The sequence below is a fragment of the Passer domesticus genome, chromosome 25 (genome assembly GCF_036417665.1).
Source record: "Passer domesticus isolate bPasDom1 chromosome 25, bPasDom1.hap1, whole genome shotgun sequence".
NCBI lineage: Eukaryota > Metazoa > Chordata > Aves > Passeriformes > Passeridae > Passer > Passer domesticus.
In genome coordinates, this window is record NC_087498.1 from 1,780,941 (window position 1) to 1,796,569 (window position 15,629).

At 60.7% G+C, this 15,629-nt stretch overlaps 2 protein-coding genes across 4 annotated transcripts; both read left to right on the forward strand.

Moving 5' to 3' along the window:
* Positions 1-49: 49 nt before the first annotated feature.
* Positions 50-8,575, forward strand: AMPD2 (adenosine monophosphate deaminase 2). Of its 3 annotated transcripts, none has more exons than XM_064399169.1 (18): positions 50-163; positions 1,850-1,980; positions 2,700-2,830; positions 3,122-3,190; positions 3,751-3,862; positions 3,961-4,147; positions 4,233-4,374; positions 4,461-4,550; positions 4,789-4,918; positions 5,020-5,214; positions 5,373-5,504; positions 5,598-5,761; positions 5,842-5,968; positions 6,061-6,224; positions 6,314-6,434; positions 6,508-6,681; positions 6,918-7,028; positions 7,510-8,575. In XM_064399169.1, the coding sequence occupies exons 2-18, from the start codon at positions 1,951-1,953 to the stop codon at positions 7,717-7,719; spliced, it is 2,289 nt and encodes a 762-aa protein (XP_064255239.1). In that variant the 5' UTR covers positions 50-163; positions 1,850-1,950; the 3' UTR covers positions 7,720-8,575. The 3 variants fall into 3 exon arrangements, with proteins under 3 accessions (XP_064255239.1, XP_064255237.1, XP_064255238.1); XM_064399167.1 differs by having other exon boundaries at positions 143-342; XM_064399168.1 differs by lacking the exon at positions 3,122-3,190 and having other exon boundaries at positions 144-342.
* A 171-nt stretch (positions 8,576-8,746) lies between these two features.
* LOC135286165 (glutathione S-transferase 2) lies at positions 8,747-11,108 on the forward strand. Its single transcript, XM_064399175.1, has 8 exons — positions 8,747-8,900; positions 9,064-9,139; positions 9,495-9,559; positions 9,647-9,728; positions 9,805-9,905; positions 10,102-10,197; positions 10,278-10,388; positions 10,948-11,108. Exons 1-8 carry the CDS (start codon positions 8,865-8,867, stop codon positions 11,041-11,043), a joined length of 663 nt encoding a protein of 220 aa, XP_064255245.1. The 5' UTR covers positions 8,747-8,864; the 3' UTR covers positions 11,044-11,108.
* The last annotated feature ends 4,521 nt before the right edge of the window (positions 11,109-15,629 follow it).

The following is a 15,629-nucleotide window of genomic DNA, read 5'->3' on the forward strand; positions in this document are numbered from 1 at the left end:
TCCTTCCTCCTCCTCCTCCTCCTCCTCGCCACATCCTCCGCCCGCCCCATCCTCTTCCTCGTGCCGGTTTCCGGCCGGGCCCCGCCGGGGACTTTGGTCCATTCCCGGGTTCCTGCATCAATCATCAACCAGGGGAGGGAGCGGCCGCTGCGGCCCCGCCGCCGTAAGAGTCCCCCGGGCGCCCCCCGCCCCCCTCACCATCATCACCATCATCATCATCATCACCGCCAGCATCAGCCCCTCCGCTCCTCCCCGGCCCCCCTGCAGCCGCCATGTCCTCTGCCCCCCCGGCCAAGTGTTCCTTCAAGAAGCGGGGTAGCCTGCAGACCCCCAGCCCCGCAGGTGAGACCCCCCCCAGTGCCCCCCAGCCCCCGAGGGACAGCCCGCGGGGACAGCCAGGTCACCCCGCGCGGGGGGCGCGGTGCTGCGAGGAGGGGGGATCAGTTTTGGGGGGGGGGGGGGGTGCCGCCTGGCTCTCAGAGGGTTTTTGGGGGCCTGGGGGGGAGCCCCACCGTGTCCCGGCACCGGGAGGGGTGGCACGGCCGTGGGGGGCCCTGCGTGTCCCCTCCCGCCAGCGCCTCGGTGGCGCAGTGAGAGCGGAGGAAGAGGAGGAGGAGGAGGAAGGAGGGGGAGCGCTGGGGGATGCGGGGGGGGCGGGCCCGGTTTTGGGGGGGCTCCGCGGGGGAGACCTCGGGCACGTGGGGGGCTGCTGGCACGGGGTGGGCAAAAGTGGCGCTCTGTGGTTGGCACCGGGCTGGCACTGTTGAGAGAGGGTCTCCCGGTGTCACCGGGGCTGTTCCCACACGTGGGTGGCACACGTGTGTTCTGGGTGGATGGCAAATGGTGGTGACACAGGGTGAGTGTGGTGACATCACCGGGGTGAGGTGGCACTTGGGGGTTGTCACCTGGCTGGTATTTCTGGGGGCTCTAGGGGCATCGCGGGGTCTGCCCCTGGCTCTGGTGACCCACATTTGTCCTGGGTGGGTGGCACAGGGTGTCCTGCATGGTGGCACGAGGTGGGCGAGGTGGCGCCGTGGGGTTGTCATCTGTCTGGCACCCGCGCTGGGGGGGGATCTCGGAGTGCCACCAGGGCCACCAGCTGTCACACGTGGGCAGCACAGGATATGTCCCGGGGGCACAGGGCACCACCAGCACATCTGGTGACACCAGTGCCATCCCTGCCCGGGGTGACACAGCCCAGCCCCCCATTCCCACGGGGTGGTGCAGGGAGCAAATGGGATGAGGCTCCTGCTGGAGGGTCAGGGGACCTGGATCTTCCCCCGGGCTGTGCCGGGTGGAAGGGCTCTTACTGGTGGGCCCAGTTTAACCAGTAGGACCCAATTTCCAGTGCCCCCAGGCAGGTGTGTGGTGGTTGGGGGCTGCAGAGGAGGGTGTTGGCATTGGGGTGGCACTGGGCACCCCCAGGCCGATGGCCCCAGTGCTGGTGGGACGGGGGGTGTGGGGCAGTGGGGTGGGTTTGGAGGGGGGCTGATGTTGCCTCCCCTCCCCTCAGTGTGGAAGGGGGGGATGGGGGCAGGGAGGCAGCGCTGGCAGGGACCCCAGTGGGGTGCCCCCCGTGCCATGGGGGTCCTGCAGCCCAGCCCTGAGCCCCTCAGTCACTGCTGGCTTCTCCAGCCCCCAGTGGGGCAGCAGCCCTCCCGGTGCCCCAGGGGGATTACAAAGGGGGGGTCCTCTTGCCCTTCAGCTGCCTCAGTTTCCCCATCATCCCCATTGGGAAGAGCATCCCAGTTCCATGGTGGGGAGGGGGGGCTGTGGAGGGGCCGATTAACCCCTTCCTGCCCAGGTGGGGGTCCAGACCCCCCAGCTGATGTTGTCCCACTCCCTGCAGAGCTGCGGGGGGGGCCAGGGGCCCGACCCCTGCAGTCAGCCTGGTCCCTGCCCGGGACCCCCCATAGCCTGAAGCATTTCCCAGTGGATCTGCGCACGTCCATGGATGGCAAATACAAGGAGATCGCTGAGGTGGGTCTGGGCACCGAGTTTGCCAGGTCTGGGGGGGTGAGCGTGTGTTGGGGGAGTGGGGGGGGGTCTCCCCTCGATCTTTCTTCCCCTCCTGTCCTCCCCAAACCTTCCCAGTTCTTCAGCTCTGAGTGTGGGAATCCCTGTGAGCCTTTCTCTGCCAAGCCAGGGGTTGAGGTTCATGGCAGGGCTGAGGCTGCACCCAGCTCATGGCAGGGCTGCTTGGGGCACAGTTCACAGCAGGGCTGCTGTGGGCTCAGCTCTGGGTGTTCTGGGCACAGCTCATGGCAGGGCTGCTCTGGGCACAGCTCAGGCTGCTCTGGGCTCAGCTCAGGGTGCTCTGGGCTCAGCTTAGGGTGCTCTGGGCTCAGCTCATGGCAGGGCTGCTCTGGGCTCAGCTCAGGGTGCTCTGGGCTCAGCTCAGGGTGCTCTGGGCACAGCTCAGGCTGCTCTGGGCACAGCTCAGGGTGCTCTGTGCCCAGCTCAGGCTGCTCTGTGCCCACCTCAGGGTGCTCTGGGCACAGTTCAGGGTGCTCTGGGCACAGCTCAGGGTGCTCAGGGCACAGCTCAGGCTGCTCAGGGCACAGCTCAGGGTGCTCTGGGCACAGTTCAGGGTGCTCTAGGTTCAGCTCAGGGTGCCCTGGGCTCAGCTCATGGCGGGGCTGCTCTAAGCCCAGCTCAGGCTGCCCTGGGCCCAGCTCACGGCGGGGCTGCCCTGGCAGGAGCTGTTCTGCCGCTCGCTGGCCGAGAACGAGATGCGCACGGCTCCCTACGAGTTCCCCGAGGAGAGCCCCATCGAGCAGCTAGAGGAGCGGCGCCAGCGCCTGGAGCGCCAGATCAGCCAGGACGTCAAGTAAGCCTGGGGGGTTCCCCGCTGTGTCCCCCCCAAACCGCTGGAAGGGAGCCCTGCCCGGGGCCAGGCCACCTCCCTGCCCCAAGAGGCTGTCTCTGTGCCAGCTCTGTGTGCCCTCTCCCGTGGGTGTCGCACTTGGTGTCCCCTTTGCAGTGAGTTTTTGGCTGGTTTCTGTCTGGTTTCTGTTGTTTTGGCATTAACGGGGTGTTTTCTCTCCCCGGCCCCCCCCATTTCTCTCCCCCTCGTCCCCCCGGCTGTCCCCCCCCTCCACCGCCGCCTCCTTGTCCCCAGACTTGAGCCCGACATTTTGCTCAGAGCCAAACAGGACTTCCTGAAAATTGACAGTGCTGCGGACTTACAGTGAGTGTCCGGCTCGGTGTCACCGGCCGGGGCCACGGGGGGGATCGGGGACCCAGCTGGCCCCGCTCTGACCCAGCACACCCAAGCACGGAGCCAGGAGGTCCCTCCAGCCACTCGTACTGACACTGAATGCACCTGGGGAGGGGGGTTGGGTGAGCTGGGGGTCCCAGCTCTGCTGCTGGCACAGGACCCCTGTCCTGGCCCTGTCTTCCCCTGGATGGGGGGTCTGACGCTGTGTGTCCCCCTCCCTCCTGTCTCCGCTTGGGAGCTGTCTCTGTCGTGAGTTTTTTTGTTCTTTGTGCCCTTTCTCCTCCCCCCACTTTTCATTGTGCTCATCAGGGCCGAGGGATGTGTTTTGGGAAGGGGGACAATGCCACCACCAAAGAGGACACGGGTGGCACAGCTGCCACAGCCTCGTGGTGGCATCCCTGGGGACAGCGTCACCATCCTGCCACCCCAGGGCTGGACACAGTCCCTGGGGTGGGGCTCGTGCTGCCGTTGGCGTACACGGGAATGGGGCAGACCTGTCATTGTCCCACTGGCTACGTCTGTCCCCGCAGGCTCTTCAAGGAGCAGAATGACAGCCTGGTGGACCATGTCCCCAAGGAGCGGGAGGCACTGCTGGAGCGAGAATTCCAGCGGGTCACCATCTCTGGGGAGGAGAAATGTGGGGTGAGCCTCCCCCCGACCCCCCTGGAAACCAGGCAAGGGTCTCCAGGCTGCCTACCCCAGCTTGGGGGGTGGTTTTTTGTTTGGTGTCCCCTCTCCAGGTGCCCTTCACTGACCTGCTGGATGCGGCCAAGAGCGTGGTGAAGGCGCTGTTTGTGCGGGAGAAGTACATGGGACTGTCCCTCCAGAGCTTCTGCAAGACCACGGCCCGCTACCTGCAGGAGCTCTCCGAGAAGCCCCTGGAGACCCGCGGCTACGAGGAGGTGCCCGAGACCCCTGTGGCTGCCGGTGAGCACGCTGTGGGGGGGTCTCAGTGCTGAGCTGGGTGGCTGCAGGAGCTTTCGGGGTGATGTTGGGTGTCTCCTGACTGCAGATGCCCCCGTGCACCCCCCGTTTGCTGAGCAGCACCCCTATGAGATGTGGGATCCCCAGAACATGCCGGCGGACCTGGGCTTTGGGCTGAAGATGGTGGATGGTGTTGTGCATGTCTACACCAAGCAGGACATCACTGACAAGTGAGTTTTGTGAGGGGGAGGGTCCTGCTCATTGGGGTGAGGAGTTTTTGGGGGGCTGTGTGACTCCCACATGTGTTCCCCACCAGGAGCACGGAGCTGGACCTGCCATACCCCGACCTGCAGGAGTTCATCGCCGACATGAATTTCCTCATGGCTTTGATCATCAATGGGCCCATGTAAGGGGAAGGGTCCCAGCCTGGGGGGGATCCCATGATGGGGGTGTGACAGGACCCCAGGGACAGCCCCAAGGACATGGCAGTGACTCTGGCACACGGTGCTGGTGCAGCTCCCACGTCCACCCTCACCTGTGTCCAAGAGTCCGTGTTCCCATATCTGTGGGGGCACCAGCCCTTTGGGGCTGGATGTTCTGCTTCCTCACCCCCAAACTGAGCTCTTCTTCTCTGTTTTGAGCAGCAAATCCTTCTGCTACCGCCGGCTGCAGTACCTGAGCAACAAGTTCCAGATGCATGTGCTACTCAATGAGATGAAGGAGTTGGCGGCCCAGAAGAAGGTGCCTCACCGGGACTTCTACAACATCCGCAAGGTACCTGGGGATCCTGAGCTCATCCCAGTCCCGGCGGGTTCCTGGCTTGACTGGGGAGCTCTTGGAGGGTCTCAGGGCTGACCATCACCTCCCTGGTGCAGGTGGACACCCACATCCATGCCTCGTCCTGCATGAACCAGAAGCATCTCTTGCGCTTCATCAAGCGGGCAATGAAGAAGCACCTGGATGAAATTGTCCATGTGGAGAAGGGGAAGGAGCAGACGCTCAAGGAGGTGTTTGAGACAATGAACCTCACAGCCTACGACCTGAGCGTGGACACCCTGGATGTCCATGCGGTATGGGAGGCTCCCAAAGCCTGGGGATGAGGAGAGCCCCCAGCCCGTCCTTGGTTGGGGCGCAGGATCTTCTCCAGGGGATTTTCCCAGGGCACAGGGGGTTGGTGGGGGTTGGGGTGGGTGATGAGGACTCTCAGTCACACCTGTCCCACAATCAGGACCGGAACACCTTCCACCGCTTCGACAAGTTCAACGCCAAGTACAACCCCATCGGGGAGTCCATCCTGCGGGAGATCTTCATCAAGACAGACAACCGCGTCTCGGGGAAGTACTTTGCCCACATCATCAAGGTGGGCACCTCCCCTCCTCGTGCTGGCGGTGCAACCCATGTCCCCTTCCCAGTGGCCCAGCAGTGACAGTTGTCACTTGTCCCTTGCCGTCAGGAGGTGATGGCAGACCTGGAGGAGAGCAAGTACCAGAACGCGGAGCTGCGTCTGTCGATCTACGGCCGCTCCCGGGATGAGTGGGACAAGCTGGCCCGCTGGGCCGTCAGCCACCGCGTCCACTCCAACAACGTCCGCTGGCTCGTGCAGGTGCCCCGGCTCTTGTGAGTAAAGGGGGCGCAGGACCCCTCAGTTGGGTGGGGAGGGGGGAAAGCCAGCTCTGAGTGGGGTCCCTTCCCTGCAGTGACATCTACCGGACGAAGAAGCAGCTGGCCAACTTCCAGGAGATGCTGGAGAATATCTTCCTGCCACTCTACGAGGCCACGATCCACCCTGCCCAGCACCCAGAGCTGCACCTCTTCCTGGAGCACGTGAGTGCTGCGTCCTGCTCCTGGGGACACCCCTGCCCAAACCCAGCTGGAGCGAGGGGTGGCATCTCACCCTGGGGCTGTCTCTCCTGCAGGTGGATGGCTTTGACAGCGTGGATGATGAATCCAAACCAGAGCATCACATCTTCAACCTGGATAGCCCTTTGCCAGGCAACTGGGTGGAGGAGGACAACCCACCCTACTCCTACTACCTGTACTACATGTATGCCAACATGACAGTGCTCAACCACCTGCGGCGGTAAGGACAGCCCTGGCCTGGAACCCGCACCCCGCAGGAGCTTCTGGGGAGGTCAGAGGGTGATGCTGACAGTTAAACACCCCTTGCAGGAAGAGGGGCTTCCACACCTTTGTCCTGCGCCCACACTGTGGCGAGGCTGGTCCCATCCACCACCTGGTGTCGGGGTTCATGGTCTCAGAGAACATCTCCCATGGGTTGTTGCTGCGGAAGGTGAGTGGGGATGGGGTGCCTGGGGGGGCTGGGGGTGTGTTGGGACCCCCCCTTACCCTGCTGTGCCCCACAGGCCCCCGTGCTGCAGTACCTGTACTACCTGGCACAGATTGGCATTGCCATGTCCCCGCTGAGCAACAACAGCCTCTTCCTGAGCTACCACCGCAACCCCCTGCCCGAGTACCTCTCGCGGGGGCTCATGGTGTCCCTCTCCACCGATGATCCCCTCCAGTTCCACTTCACCAAGGTGAGCATTTGGGGGGGACACCAGGCAGTGACCCCCAGGAGGGGCTGTGGGGTGGGCACGGGGCGGGTGATGGGATGATTCTGGTAGTGGGGTGCAGGTGGTGGTGAGGTGGGGCCACTGGCAGCACTGATGAATTCTGGAGGGTGCTGATGGTGTAGAGGGGATGGGAGGAGGTGGGGACCCCCGTCCTGCCTGAGGGCTCTGTGTGGCAGGAGCTGAGGGGTGTCTGTCCCCAGGAGCCGCTGATGGAGGAGTACAGCATCGCCACCCAGGTGTGGAAGCTCAGCTCCTGTGACATGTGTGAGCTGGCCCGCAACAGCGTCCTGATGAGTGGCTTCTCCCACAAGGTGAGGCCATTCCCTCATTCCCAGTTCTGCAGTTTGCCTATTCCTAATTCCCATTTGCCCCCATTTCCCCATTCCCCAATTCCCTTGTTTGCCCAATTCCCTTCCCAATTGCCATTTGCATCCATTCCCATGCCTAATGCCCACATTCGCTCACTCCCATCCCCAGTTCCCCCACTCCCACTTCCCATTCACTCCCAGTTCCCCCATTCCAAATTCCCATTCGCCCCCATTTCCCCCATTCGCTACTTCCCATTCACACTCAGTTCGCCCATTCCCAATTCCCATTCACAGCCAGTTCCCCCATTCCCAATTCCCATTTACTCCCAGTTCCCCCATTCCCAATTCCCATTCACTCCCAGTTCCCCCATTCCCAATTCCCATTCACTCCCAGTTCCCCCATTGCCATGTGCCCATTCCCATTCTCCCTCCACGTGTGCTGGGAGCGCTGGGGCAGCCACGGGGCCCTGTCCCACCCCCCCAGGTGAAGAGCTACTGGCTGGGTCCCAACTACCTGAAGGAGGGTCCGGAGGGGAACGACATCCGCCGCACCAACGTTCCCGACATCCGCGTCAGCTACCGCTTCGAGACGCTGTGCCAGGAGCTGACGCTCATCACGCAGGCGGTGCAGAGCGCCGAGCTGGAGCCCATCCAGGAGGAGGACGTGCTCACCATCTCCCTCGGCACCCACTGACCCCCCGAGCCCCCCAGGGCTCCGCCGCCGTCCCCCCTCCCGCTGCCTCCTGCCCTGGCACGGGGCCGCTCCTGCTGCTGTCCTGGTGCCACTGCAGGGCATGGAGTTTGTTGAGTCCTCTCCGTTTCATCTTGGTTTGGTCATTTTATGAGTGGGTTTTTTTGTCTTTTTCTCTTGTTTTGAACTGGTGTCTCCTTGCTGACTTGGGCCCTGCTGGCCTTGATGGCACGAGGAGGTGACACGGGGGAGGGCACAGCCAGGGCGTCCTGGATTTACCTCCCAGGCTGAGGATGCAGTGACAGGTCGGGGGTCCTGGTGCTGCTGTGGTGACAGTGTGGGAGTCCCAGCCCAGCCCCACCTGGCTCCTGATGCTCTTTGACCCCGGTGCCCTCCCAGCCTGCTCTTCCACCCCGTGGGGACAAGCAGAGGAACCCAGACCTGAGGTCTCTGCTGTCGGTGGGGACACAGTGGCCCAGAGGACAGGGGGATGGTGCCTGGTGGGGGATGCTCCATCCTCATCACCACAGGGAGGAAGGCAAGGGGTGGGATGGGAATGTTTCATCCTCGCCACCTGAGGGATGAGGGGAAAGGGGTCCAGGTGACGTGTGTCCCTGTCCCCAGCACTCCCAGGAGATGTTTGTTGTGGCCCAGATGGGGCTGGAGCAGGCTTCTCCCATCCCGGTGGGCCATCACCCCCTGTATCCCTGCAGCCCCCCATCCCAGTGCTGCTCATCTGCATCTGGGGCCGGCGTTCCTGGGAAAACCTAATGGCGGCTAGGAAAACAACAAAGTTTTGAGAAAAAAAAACAAAACAAAAACCTAACCGAGCATGAAAAATAAAAGTATTTAAGTAAAAGACTGGAGTTGAAGTGCGGTGAGGGAGGGAGTGCAGCCCCAGAGGGAAAGTGAGGCACAGAAGGGGGTTGTGTGTCCCCTCATGCCTTGGGTTTGGGGGTCCCCAGGGTGATGTGGGAGGGTCAGGGGCGGATTCCGAGCGGCGGTGGCAGCTCCAGCGCTGGCAGGACGCCCTGGCACCCTGCCTGCAGCTGCTGACGCCAGGGGGAGGGGACAGGGGAGGGTCCTGCTCCGGTCCGTTCCGTTCCGTCCCGGTCCGTGTTCTCGCAGAGCCTCGGGCGGGTGTCACCATGGTGGTCACACTGGGCTACTGGGACATCCGTGGGGTGAGTGGCACCGAGGGGTGACAGTGGCATGCTGGGGACAGGGGTGGGCACGGGGATGGGGGTGCGGGGGGTCCCAGAGCGATGTGGGGGTGCTGTGGGTCCCAGGGTGTGGGGGGAGGTCCGGGGGGCTTTGGGGTGCCAAAAGCGGGTGCTGTGCCCCCAGCTGGCCCACGCGATCCGCCTGCTGCTGGAGTACACGGAGACCCCGTACCAGGAGCGCCAGTACCGCCCTGGCCCAGGTGAGGGGGGCACGGGCTGTGACCCCCAACTCCCTCCAGCCCCCGCCCCCAGCCCCCGCGTTCCTGCTGTGTCAGAAAGGGGGGGACGCCCCCCTTGGCAGCGTGTCCCGCCACCGCCACCCCCTCCTGCCAGCTCGGGGGGTCACCTTTGTTCCCCCCCGTCCCACCCGCCCAATAAAAGGACCTTGACCCCTCTCAGGGGCAACGTTCTCCTTTATCTGTCCCGGGAGGGGTCACCGGCTGCCCCGGGGCGGGGGGGACACCCCCAATGCCCGCACCCCCCATGGCTGTGAGTGCCACGAGTGGGGCAGAGGGTCTGGGGGAGCCCCCCCCCCCAATCTCTCTGCCCCCCCAGCGCCTGACTATGACCCGAGCGACTGGACCAACGAGAAGGAGAAACTGGGGCTCGACTTCCCCAACGTAGGTGATGGGGGGGATGGAGGGGGGTACGGGGGGTTTTGTGGGGGGGTCTCCGGTGCTGACCCCCCCCCCACCCCGCACCCCCAGCTCCCGTACCTCATCGACGGCCCCACCAAGCTGACCCAGAGCAACGCCATCCTGCGCTACATCGCCCGCAAGCACAACCTGTGTGAGTGGGGGTCCCCGCGCCCGGGGGGGGTCCCCGGGGCTGGTGGGGGCTGAACTGACCCCTCCCCACCCCGCAGGTGGTGAGACAGAGGAGGAGAAGCAGCGTGTGGATGTGCTGGAAAACCAGCTGGTGGATTTGAGGATGAATTTTGCCCAGCTCTGCTACAGCCCCGACTTTGTGAGTCCCCTGGGGGGGTCACGGGGGATGGATCCCCCCCAGCCCCAGGGCTGTCCCCACTCGTGGGACACGGGGGCCGAGCCAGCACCGGCACTGGGGCACATCCCTGGGCTGGCTGCACTCGGGGCTGATGCCCCTGGCTTCTGGGGGGCTGGGGGGGAGCAGCCCCCCAAACTGTGCCCCCCCCGCCGTGCAGGAGAAGCTGAAGCCAGCGTTCCTGGAGCAGCTGCCCAAGAAGCTGCAGGAGCTGTCGCGGTTCCTGGGCTCCCGGCCCTGGTTTGCGGGGCAGAAAGTAGGTGGGGGATGCTGGGGGGTTTTGGGGAGCCCCTGTGGGGAGCCCCTTTTGGTCTGACCCCCCTGGTCCTCCCCCAGCTCACCTTCGTGGACTTCCTGGCCTACGATGTGCTGGACCAGCAGCGCATGTTCGTGCCCGAGTGTCCCGAGCTGAAGGGAAACCTGGCCCAGTTCCTGCAGCGCTTCGAGGTGAGTGGGGCTGGGACAGCCCGGGGACAGCCCAGGGGACAGCCCAGGGACAGCCCGGGGCCACCGCGGTGTCCCGGCCCCGTCTCCATCCCTGATACCCCGGTGTCCCCATCGCCCACCCCGCTGTGCCTGCTACCATCCCTGACACCTCAGTGCTGTGCTCTTTTCCCATCCCAAGTTCATCCTTCTGTCCCTGGTGTTTCTGTCTCTATCCCATTCCTGTCAACCCTGTAACCAGAGCCCTGACCTGCGGTGTCCCCATGCCTGGTATCCCAATGTTCCCACTTCATTCCTGACACTCCAATGTCCCTGTCCTAATTCCTGACACCCCAGGCTCCATCTGTGTCCCCATCCCAGTGTCCCCATCCCTGTCCCAAACACCCCAATGTCCCTGTCCCCATCCCAGACATCCCAGTGGCCCCATCCCAGACATACTAGCATCCCATCCATGTCCCCAGCACCCCGATGTCCCTGTGCCCATCCAAGATACCCTGATATCCCTGTGCCTTTCCCGTGCCCCCCCTGACCCCAGTGTCCCCACGTGTCCCTGTCCCCCCAGGCCCTGGACAAGGTCTCTGCCTACATGCGCTCGGGGCGCTACATGAGAACCCCGGTTTTCTGGCGCACGGCCAAGTGGTCCAACACCAAGGAGTGATGAGCCGACCCCCCCGTGCCCCCCAGGTCACCAATAAATCATGGGGGGCTCCCCCTTGTCTCTGCTGTGTGGGGTGCACTGAGCTGCCGAGGGGCTGCGGTGGGAGCTGAGGGAACCCCGCATTTGTGGGGGAATCCCTGGGGGATGTTGGACCCTCCTGGGTCGTGGGAGGGGGGAGCCACCCCCCTGCATCCCCAGGGTAAGGGGGGACCCCGTGGAGGCTGTGGGGAGCAAGGTGGGGTCCCTGTCCCCCAGGATAGTGAGACCCCCCTGCAGCCGAGGGGACTGAAAGGGGGGACCCCAATAAAGCTTGGGGGGGGGTCACAGAGGGACCCATGGCCCCCAGGATAAGGGGTTCCCATGGAGTTTGGGGGGCTGCAAATTTCCCCAAGGAAAAAGAGGAAGCCATGGAATTTAAGGGGCTGCAGAGCCCCAGAACAAGGGGACCCATGGGGTTTGTGGGGTGGCAGTGCCCCCAGAACAAAGTGGTTCCATGGGGATGGTGGGGTGTGTCACAGAACCCCTCGGAGATGGGGGAGCCCATGGAATTTAGGGGCTCACAAAGCCACGGGGATGGGGAGGGTAACAGAACCCCCTGCTAAGGGGGACCCCCATAGAACTTGGGGTGGCCGCAGACCCCCCAGGATAAGGGGATCCCATGGAGTTTGGGCTGGTCACAGAACCCTCCAGACAAGGGCGTTCCCATGGGCATGGCAGGGACGCAGAACTGCCGGGACTCGGGGAACCCCGCGGGGTTTGGGGGGTTGTGGAGCCCCCGGGATAAGGGGGTTCCCTGTGGGCAGGGGGGAGCCACAGAACCCTCTACTAAGGGGGTCCCCACAGAGCTTGGGGGGCCTGCAGAGCCCTGGGATAAGGGAAATCCCTGGGATATGAGGGACCCCTGGGATAAGGGGAACCGCGGGGATAAGGGATTCCTGGAGATAAGGTGGACCCCAGGATAAGAGGGTCCCCCACGATAAGAGGGATCCTGAGATAAAAGGGACCCTGGGATAAGGGGGACCCCCATGGAACCTGTTCCCGTTAAGCCCCACCCCAGCCCTGCCCCCACCCCGCCCCATGGGGGCGTGGCCGTGTCCCAGCGGGGTGGTGCAGCGATCATGCGGCCGTGACGGTTTTGGGGTACTGGGACATCCGCGGGGTGAGTGGGGACCCGCCACCCCCTGGGGACACCCCCGTGTGGGTGAGGGGGCTGCAGGGACTCCAGAGGGGGGCCCGGGGGTTCCCTGCGCTTTTTGGGGTTTTAAGGGGTCTTCAGGGTTCTCCCCGGTTTTTTGGGGGAGTTGGTGGGGTTTCGGGGGTCCCGGGTGTCCCTTTGGTCTATCGGGGACGTTCGGGGTGTTTGTGGGGTCCCTTCTGGTTTTGGGGGTGGGGCTCTGGCGGTTGCGCTGCACTCTGGGGGGCACTGCAGGGGTCTGCAGGGTTCCCTTTTGGTTTTGGGGGGACTGTGGGGATACCTCAGAGCTTTTAGAGGGCAGCAAGGGGTCCATGGGGGTCCTGTTTGTTAGGATATGTAGAAATTTGTGCCAATGGATTATAGATATATTTATCAAACATGCTGTTAAAGTGGGGACCAGGGTTTAATCCTAGAGTGACACCTGGGCTGGCTGACAAGGGTGGAACTCGGCATTAACATACAGAGGAAACTTGGCTGCACAGCAGATGGTCATTCACAGTGGCACGTACCAGAGGATGTACCAGGATGATGGCCCATGAAGATACACATCTGAGATAACCAGGGCCATCAACACCTTCCGCCTGAACACAGGATTCTGGGAATCGCAGGAGGAACATTTGTCTCTTCCCGGACAAGGTTTTGTGCATCTTTGAGTGAAGAAACCAACATGAATATGATGAAGTTTGAAAGGAGACAAAGGGACTCTGCCACGGGCAAGAAAAAGAGTATAAGAACTGTCCCTGCGGAGGAGCAAGTGTGGACCAAGGGGGGTTCGGTGTGATAGAGGCCGGATCTGCGTCCACCCAGCCTGTATCCTGGGGTCTGCGCTGTCATTTTTTTCATTGGTGGCTGTCAGGACTGCAATACGGTCACAAATAAATTTTTTTGGTTTTATTTTTATTACAATTGGGTCAATTTTTATTTTTAGTTATAACAATCTTGGTGACCCCGACGTGATCTGATATCGGATTCCAGGGTCCCCTCTCCAGGTCCAGGAGGCGCCCCGCTGAGTTCAGCGGCCGGACAGGATTGGGAAAAGCCCAATGGAACCAAACAGATAACACAAACTATTAGCCAAAAGCCACAATCTAAAGTTTAAAAACAGGCCCTGAGCTCTCAGGAAAACGGACTAATTCTCCAAAGCCGGCAGAAATTTTTCACTCATAAAACTACGTGCACGAAGATTCCACATGGGAAAAAGGACCGTAAGTATTGTGTGGTTGAGTGGGGTGTGAGCGTGTGTGTGTGCGAGACGTGATATTATCACAAAGCGACTGTGGACCCCAAGATCGCAGTTCCACTCTTCCACGAGGAAAGTGGTCGGTCGCGGGGGAAGCAGGTGAAAAACTTGTTAAAAGCACACACATACACCAACCCAAAATCCTGGGAATTAGGGGAGGAAAGGGGGGTGTTTTTTGATCACGGGCCGGATCAGAGGGAGGACAAAAGGTCCATTGACGACCAGGAACAACAGAACCTCGCTGGCTCCAGGGAAAAGGTAAGAGAGCTCTTCTTCTTTTGGCGATTGAAAGTCTACAGATCGATTCACTGTACGACTAGTAGTTCGGCAAAAGTTTTTTAACTAAGAATCAAGGAGTGTATCTGTAAAAGGAAAACAGGTCTATTTGGGAGCTTATCTACCCAAAAAGGAAAAGGGTAAGCAAGATTAAGAAACATGGGACTGAAAAAGAGTAAACTACAAGGGAAAACCCAGGGAAACCAGAAAAGGTAGAAAAATATTGTACTCCCGATATAGCAAGAAACAGTCCTCTGGGGTGGATGTTGAAACCCTGGAAGGATTGCCCCATGAGGAGGGGGAGGTCTAAGGAGAGAATGATATATTATGGTGTGAAGAAATGGGCTCATGTGGAGGTCAAGAAATACTTATTTTGGCCTATGTTTGGGACTTTTGATATGGAAATGGCATTGGAGGAATTTGTGTTAGAGGAAAAGGGATCAACAAACGAGGAAAGGGAGTATGCACGGCTATGGGAATATGCCAGTACCGGGTTATTTCCTGTAAAAACCTATAAACAACCTAAGCACCTCGCAAAAATCTGGGAACCCCTGGAAAACCTCCCTCTCCCATACCCGAATCCCCAGGTGCAGGGTCCCCTCTCCAAACCCATGAATCTCACGCATCAACAGGCAGTGCCACAGGCCCCGCCATCCGAAGCAACGCCTCTACAGGGGCAAGCTTTGGCGATGCCGCTCACACATGAACAAACTCTTCCCCTTGCCCCTCCTACACAACCAGAGGGGAACACAGCACACACACACACACATCCGTGGGGAACGAGTCCCCGCCCTCCAGTCGAATGACACACAAGACTTGGAAGGCTAATGCAGATGATAGTGAGGATGAGGAAGGACAGCAGAGTCTCTTTTCACTCAGGGAAGTTCCGACAGCTCCAGGAGTCATTGGATATGTGAATGTGCCAATAAACTCGGGCGATGTGCGTGCGTTCAAAAAGGAAATGGGGAAAATAATGGATGATCCGTTGGGGGCGGCGGAGAGGTTGGATGAGTTTTTGGGGAACAGTATTTATTCATAGGATGATATTAGTGCCATAATGAGGTCTTTATTTAATGCGGAAGAACGAGATATGATAAGGGTGGCAGCAATAAAGGATTGGGAACATCGAAACCCACAAGGCGGGAGTGGGGAGATCAAATGGCCCAGTCAAAGGCCATCATGGAATGCACAAGCAGAAGAGGACCAGCAAAAGATGATAGACCTTAGAAATATGGTGATTTAAGGTATCCAGGCGGCGGTACCAAAGGGACAGAATCTGAGTAAAGCATTGGGGGAATGCCAGGGGAAGGACAAAACTCCTACCAAGTGGCTGGAGAGGTTAAGAAAAATTCTCCAAATGTAGTCAGGAACAGATGAAGATTCTCCAGTGGGAGCCATTTTCTTAAAAATGCAATTTGCGGCTAAATCCTGGGAGGACATAAGGAGGAAATTGGAGAAACTGGAAAATTGGCAGGAAAGAACGTTACAGGAATTATTGTGGGAGGCTCAAAAAGTTTATATGAGGATGAAAATCAGAAGGCACAGGCAAAGGTCCTAGTGGCGGCGGTAAGGGAAGCACAAAAACAGGAATGGGACACAAACATCGGGAAAACAGGTCAGGCACAAAAAGCCTTGGGGAAACCCACATATCCCACAAGGAGGCCTGAGCCCCAACAGAGGGAGGTGACAGAGTGCTATTACTGCAAGCAAAGAGGTCACTTTAAGAGGGAAAGTAAAAAGAGAATGAAGGACATGAAAATCTTTCAAGAAGACTAGAGGTGTCAGGGGCCTTTAACATGGGGTCAGTGACACCAAAGGAGCCCTTGATAAAACTAAGAATAGGACCCACAAGCAGGAACTGGTGTTTTTGGTAGA

Bases quoted from the DNA above. Each gene is read 5' to 3' on its own strand.
- AMPD2 (XM_064399167.1), top strand. From the start codon at position 273: ATGTCCTCTGCCCCCCCGGCCAAGTGTTCCTTCAAGAAGCGGGGTAGC. The intron at 343-1,849 runs GTGAGACCCCCC...CACTCCCTGCAG, and splicing joins GCAGACCCCCAGCCCCGCAG to AGCTGCGGGGGGGGCCAGGG. The intron at 6,682-6,917 runs GTGAGCATTTGG...GTCTGTCCCCAG, and splicing joins TCCAGTTCCACTTCACCAAG to GAGCCGCTGATGGAGGAGTA.
- LOC135286165 (XM_064399175.1), top strand. From the start codon at position 8,865: ATGGTGGTCACACTGGGCTACTGGGACATCCGTGGG. The intron at 8,901-9,063 runs GTGAGTGGCACC...CTGTGCCCCCAG, and splicing joins GCTACTGGGACATCCGTGGG to CTGGCCCACGCGATCCGCCT. The intron at 9,560-9,646 runs GTAGGTGATGGG...CCGCACCCCCAG, and splicing joins TGGGGCTCGACTTCCCCAAC to CTCCCGTACCTCATCGACGG.